A 6809-nucleotide genomic window follows, 5' to 3' on the forward strand; every position below is an offset into this window, starting at 1 on the left:
GTTTGTTACGGGCGGAAGTGGATTGAGTACGAACCCGAATGGGAGATATCTTGCGATGAATATTCATGAAACAAAGACCAAAATCGTGACCAAATCGCATGTTTCTAGTAGTCATGGCAAATATGGCGCAAAACCAGATCCTTTTGGCCTTGTTGTGACGTCAGAAGTAAAATGTGTAACAGTAAAAAGATCAGATTCGGCAAAACATGTGGCAAAAACAACTGTAAAAAAAAGAATGCTTGAGAGAGGAGGTCGAGGTCACGTCATGCCACCGCGTACCGCGTACCGCTCAGTCACGTCATCGACGTCAGTGCGTGGGACAGAGTGTTCCAAGAATCAAGTCACCAGATCGCAGTGCGTCATCATCCACACAGATTTTGAAGTGGTTTTGGGCCATGCATATGCGCATGATGAACAACAAGAAGTGTCATTGTGACATTGATAGCAAGAGCTGTTCGGTTGTTGTGCCTATCTACTGTCTCGTCCCTCCATCCAACGTCCGTGATCCAATTTTTTTAAACCCTGCTAGTGTAGCTTTACAGCCTTTAGCACTTTCCTTCTCTCAGGGGTACACGTCGCATCGTCGCAAGGGTATTTTCCAAAAGAAATTAGTCCAAATCGTACGTGTTGAGTTCAGCTCTGGCTCAGGCAAGTCAGAAAAAGTGGCTGTGAAAATGAAGAACGAAGGTATGTTGTTCTCTTGCTACTGTTGTTGTTGTTCTCTTCCATTCTATGTAGGCATGTGCACTTTCATAAAAAACGAGAGAGCTTGGAAGCTCAGGGCCCAACGCTATGCTTTGCCTAGCTCATCATCCATGTTATTAGAACTGATGGAAATGGTTTTTTTTCCATTGATTGGCTACATCAAACTTTCTCTTTGCATTCGAGGGTAATACGACACCGTCTACCACCTTGATGACCTAGGCAAAAAAAGCATAGGGATGTTATGAATTTTTCATTTCTCCTATTTTTTCAAGACATAACCTGGAATCCGAACCCACACTATCGCTCTGCATGCATTCCCCCGATACACTTCGCATACATACTCATTCTTCCAAGTTGCTTCACGTTATGATCTTGCATTTGAAAGCCTTATTTGAATATTGTGGCCAGCTGTCTTTGATGGTACGGTACGGGACGGGACAGGCATGGGATAGCGCCAGGCATGCCGATGGCACAAACAAACAAACAAACAAACAAACACGGGATTAAAGCTGTGTGGACCCTGGCTAGCGCCAGACGTTACTGAAGTAACGTATTTTGCATAGCTACAGGAATAAAAATAAATGTTATGTTGTCCAGTGGCCCACGTCTACCCATCCGCTTCAGACACACAGACTACTCGGTGTCTTTTGACTTTTGATGCGCTTTGTGTGTCGAGCGAAGGGGATGCATTCTTTTGTCTTCTTGTTGTTGCTGGATGTTGTACAAACCATACTGAGTCCTGGTGGGGGCACTAATATTTCCCTCTATTAAATATTTAGGAAACTTCACTTCTCAACTCCAAAAACGGTCTCTTCATTCCGAATCATCAGGGTAATGATCCTGATGATGGGCCAGGCCCGAAAATCTGGTGTAATAATGTAAATGTAAATCTTAATTTTAATTTTAATCGCAGTGAAGAGACCGTTTTGGAGTTGAGAAGTGAAGTTTTCTAAATGTGCAAGTGGCTGCGTTGGAGTTTGCGGACAGTTACAAGACTCTATTAAATATTACGAAGTAGTGTGGGGAGCAAACCCTTTCTATTAAATATTCCCTTTTTTCTCATTCAACTCCCTCAAACTATTGAATATAAGTTATAATTCACGCTAAAAACATTTGCGCCATGATGCAGTCATTTACACTTTGCTTTGTGGGTATATAAACCAGTACTGATCCAGATTTCTCACTACTGTTTTCTGATGATCGCTTAGTGCGTGAAACTCAGAGTTAAAACACTTTCTCTGTCCTCTTATTATTGTTTGAAATTCACGCTATTAAATTAGTTACGCAGCAGTTCTTTGTCCCCATCAATTCGGATGTGGCAAATGGGATTGAGGCCTTTGGCCTCTGGTTGGTGGATCTGATCTATCCTCCCCCACCGTTTAGGAGCCGCATCTGACGCCTGATCATGGGGTGGTGGCGTCCCACGGAAGCAGAAAGGTGGTTCTTGACCTGCCCGGTACGCGAACCTGTCGATTTTTTTTAAAAAGTTTATCAATTCAACAGACGTGTAAAACGAGCAGTTGCTCATGAGAACTGTGTTCACAAATGGAATGATAGAAATAGGTGTGAGCACAGGTGGGCTTTAACACACACATGCAGGCAGTGCATGATTAAAGGGGAAGTTAAGGCAAAAATTAAAATTTCACCAGTTGTAGTCTTCGGGGTGCTGAGTCGAATGGTCTTGGTCCGAGAAAGCTGAGACGCTCCCTTCCTACTTGAATCCCAATCGAACTCGCGCACTTCCACCGAAACTGGGTGACTGCGCCCTACTAGATGGGGATTTGTATGCAAAATGTCACTAAAAGCGCCATTTCGTTCTTATAAAAGCACGGATGACCGCGATTGGTCCATATGTTGTAGTCTTTTGGACGCTGAGTCGACTGGTTTTGGTCCGAAAAGGCTGCGATGCAGCGTTCCTCCTTTATTCCCAATCGAACATGGTTGAACAAGCGGTCACGTGCTCCTGGGTTCCCAAATCACCTGGTCACCACGCCAGCAGGCGACAACTTTCACACCAAGGTTCAACTCGAGTGACAGGACTGCACCCAAAAAAGGTCAAACAGGCTAGTAAGTTGTACCCTGCAAGCACGGTGACCAGGTGACTGGCGTACGCAGGAGCACGTGACCGCTTGTTCAACCATGTTCGATTGGGAATAAAGGAGGAACGCTGCATCGCAGCCTTTTCGGACCAAAACCAGTCGACTCAGCGTCCAAAAGACTACAACATATGGGCCAATCGCGGTCATCCGTGCTTTTATAAGAACGAAATGGCGCTTTTAGTGACATTTTGCATACAAATCCCCATCTAGTAGGGCGCAGTCACCCAGTTTCGGTGGAAGTGCGCGAGTTCGATTGGGATTCAAGTAGGAAGGGAGCGTCTCAGCTTCCTCGGACCACGACCATTCGACTCAGCACCCCGAAGACTACAACTGGTGAAATTTTAATTTTTGCCCTAACCTCCCCTTTAACACATTACTGCAAGACCGGTAATGTTAACGAACATTTTATTCTAACGATTTAGCGAATTCAAAAAATTCGTTAACATTGGAGTTCGTTATGTAGAAAACGATATGTACATGTACAGTCATTTGGCAGTTTTTAGACGGAATTCTACCCCCCCCCCCCCGGTGCCCACCGACACCCAGACGGACACCCAACACTCGGCGAAACGATAGCGAGTGCCGTCAACAGCTGCATGTTGTTCTGTGGTGTTGCTTGCCGTGCATGCTTTCAGACGTGCTCACCGAGTTCAAGGCCATTCTGCGCAATGAGCCTCACATCTCCGCCGCCGTGGCCGCCATCAAAATCCTCAGCCTCTACATCGAGAGCAGTGAAGGTGAGTTTGTAGCCGAGCATGTGCCCTGTGCGTCTGGGTGTGTGCCTGCGTATTGTATTGTTATTGTATATTTTATTTACGGATTCTCCAGTGGTAAATGGATACCTATCTTGGGAGTCTCTCCAAACCAATAGATAGACAGGACCACGACGAGGGAACACATGGCGGGGATGACGATTGGGTGGCGGGCAAGTCCAGTTGCGATAAGGCGCGTGGCGTGGCATTGTCGGCAATGAAAGGCGGTGCTGTGGAACGTCGGTGTCGAGTAAGGCGTCGAGCTGGGCGGATCGGTCGTGGTCGTGGTCGTTGTTGTGTTCGTTGCTGTTGTTGTCGGCAGCAGTTGTTCGGCATGTGTTGTCGCGGTGACTGAAAGCCTCGTAGCGTGAGGCGCCGGCGGATCGCTGTAACTAGTCCTTCCGCCGAGGGAGCCCGCTGCGCAAATTCGAGCTGGCGACAAGCGGCATCCAGGCGCGACGGCCTGAGGAGCGTGGGTGCCGAGGGCGCTGGTGGTAGTACCGGCGTCAACGGCGATGGTGGTGACGGCGCTTGCCGGTGTAGTCAAAGAAGGACTACGACTACAACTACTCTTGCTACAACTCACTTTTTTTTAATACATACTGTAAACCATGTAATTTTAGGTGCATTAAAATTTCGGTGCCAGGGACCTGCCAGGTTTCAGGTGTAATGTAGAACTAGGTGACCAGCGTGCCCTTCACCTCCAGTACATACTCTAGAGCCGTTTAGGTATCATCTAAATTTAGGTGCCTGGTTTCTCTACAGAGATCACCGAAATAATTAAAGTTACACCGAAGGTAATGTGTTTTACAGTACGAGTAATTTAAAAAAAAGTCTAGACTTTGGACCTGCTGCAGCTCTATGTGCCATGGTACAGCCGACTCCCGATATGTATAACGAACACCGTTGTGCAGAAGAATTAGTTCTTCATAGCCGAAGTTCGTTCTAACAGAAATGCACTCGCCCCATACATGCAGCAAGCCATGACTGGCAAGTGGCCAATGACAGTATGAGTGCACTTGGTTTACATGCGGCCCTGCGAGGTTTGGTTCGTTATAAACGAAAATTGTTCGCTGTAATGGGTCAATTTGGGATGGGTTGAAACAGCGACATGGACAGGGGTTCGCTATATGCGAGTTTGTCCTACCGAGGAGATTCGTTCCTGCATAGATGTTGCGTAGCGTGCAGCCAGCTAGGCAGCTGTTTCGCTCATTGAGAGCTCCGCAGTTGAGTGGAGCACAGTAAAACTGCCCAGATCCGGACGCCCCTAATGAAACTCTCCAAATGCGGACGTCCCTAATCCGGGCACGGTTGTCTACCGGGCACCTTTCTGTCCCCTCTAGAGTCATAAAAAAGGGCTTTTCAACGAAAAATCGGCCCCCAAACAGTCATATTGATTGGCATAAAAAAACGTGTACAGTGCGTATCGGTTAGGGGTCGTCCACAATTATCGAACTTTTTTCACGAAACGAAATAATTTCGTTATGGGGTGGGAGGGGGTTGACCAATTTCGTTTCAGAAAACATTGATACATGTGCATGCCCATAGGAGCAGTTACACACTTGCAACTTTTGTTGTATTATGCATGCATATGTCAAACTTTTTTTACGTTCTGAGGGGGAGGGAGGGAGGGGTTGGGTCTAAACTAAAATAATTCGTTTGGTGAAAAACGTTCGATATTTGCGGACGGCCCCTTATGGTGTGGTCGTATACAAGAAATACTGCTTACAAGAATGAACACTCATTTTTTCATAATCATAACACATATTTTATGTGTATGTTTATTCTTACAAGCAGTATTATCGCATAGTAGAATATATCGGCCCTAAGAATGGATTTTGTGTAGCACAATATGCCAGATTAGTGCAAAGTGTATCGCCTGTAGTAATAACATCTGTGCTCTGTGCATACTCAATACAATAATATTCAACACAAAAGAGAGTTATGTCCAAGGCCGTATTGGAGAATCACTTTTTCTGTCCAGTCGGACTCTTTCCTCCGACTTCTCTCGCATCCGCTGCTCCGCAGTCGCCTAGTACGACCGCGAGTCTGATTGATCCGTGTGTATCATGTGTAGGTGTCCACATGCCAAACGTGCGCGCATATGGTATGTCACACGTGATTTCTCGCGTGTAAGAAATATCGGCAATACGAATCAAATGTCGTTTTTCAAACACCCACGCTATAACCGATACCTACTGTACTTGCATGCAGTACTTTTAAAGCCGGTAAGTTCTGAGTTCGGGGCAATTCCTAGTTACAGACAGTGCTTGGTCCCAACCTGCCTGGATTAGGGCAGTTTTTACTGTTGTGCAGTAAAACCCCGTTAGGAAGAACACTGATAAGACAAATGTTTGCTTAAGAAGAACTAGTATTCGTAACTCCATTGGATAAATCACTGTGTATTCACTGGGTATAACATACGGATAAGAAGAACTCCTGTTATTGCGAACAAATGTCATCGGTCCCTTGGTGTTCGTCCTAAAGAGGTTTGACTGTATACTCTAATTTCAGAAAATTTAGGTGCTCAAAATTTTACGTATGAGAGCGAGAGGCCAGGTTAGCTGAACAGAATTTTTAGGCACAGAGAAGCAGGTCCCTATTGGATTATGTGTGTTAGTGGTTGTTCGGTTATTGGAATTTTAGGTATAAAACAGGTGCACCGAAAGCACCGAAAATATAAGTACACCAAAAACTTGTGAAATTACAGTATCCAACAGACTGTGTTATTGGCTTGGTCAGCACTAGAGACTTTCTGACATAGGTCTCCGTGCAGTGCCGTCCCACCCGATTTAAAACAGACGGTGCACAGGGAAGCGTTGGCATCGCAAGTTGTCTCCACTGCTCCTTTCTGTTCCTTCTTGTCAGCTTCATGCAACAACGGATGTATGTGTGTGTGTGTGTGTGTGTGTGTGTGTGTGTGTGTGTGTGTGTGTGTGTATGTGTGTGCGTGTATGTGTATGTGCACGTGCAGCGGGAACACTGCAAGAGTTGAACGGCGACCTGAAGGTTGTCATAGCGATACTAACTGGCGGCAACGTGGCCACGATGTCGGTCGAGTCTGGCTGTGAGCTCTTTCTCCGCTTCATTACGCTGACATCACTAGACAATCCGGTTAGTACCGTTTTTTTCCGGAGTACACAACCTGTAAAGGCGACCACTCGGATAGCGACCACCAGTCCTGTCCTAGAAGACCACTGAAACCAGGACCAAGGGCCCGAGGGGTGCTATTTCTAGTCAAATGACCCTGGAT

At 46.2% G+C, this 6809-nt stretch overlaps 1 protein-coding gene across 1 annotated transcript in view; it reads left to right on the plus strand.

The window, feature by feature from the left end:
* The first annotated feature begins 418 nt into the window (after positions 1-418).
* The window catches only part of LOC135828281 (translation initiation factor eIF2B subunit alpha-like), a 13892-nt gene continuing 7501 nt past the window's right edge, over positions 419-6809 (plus strand). Inside the window, exons 1-3 of the mRNA XM_065340731.1 lie at positions 419-687; positions 3440-3541; positions 6531-6670. Of these exons, the coding sequence (XP_065196803.1) occupies positions 675-687; positions 3440-3541; positions 6531-6670 (255 nt within the window). The 5' untranslated portion in view covers positions 419-674. The remainder of the gene's footprint in view (positions 688-3439; positions 3542-6530; positions 6671-6809) is intronic.

Source organism: Sycon ciliatum, chromosome 12 (assembly GCF_964019385.1).
Source record: "Sycon ciliatum chromosome 12, ocSycCili1.1, whole genome shotgun sequence".
In the NCBI taxonomy this organism is placed as follows: domain Eukaryota; kingdom Metazoa; phylum Porifera; class Calcarea; order Leucosolenida; family Sycettidae; genus Sycon; species Sycon ciliatum.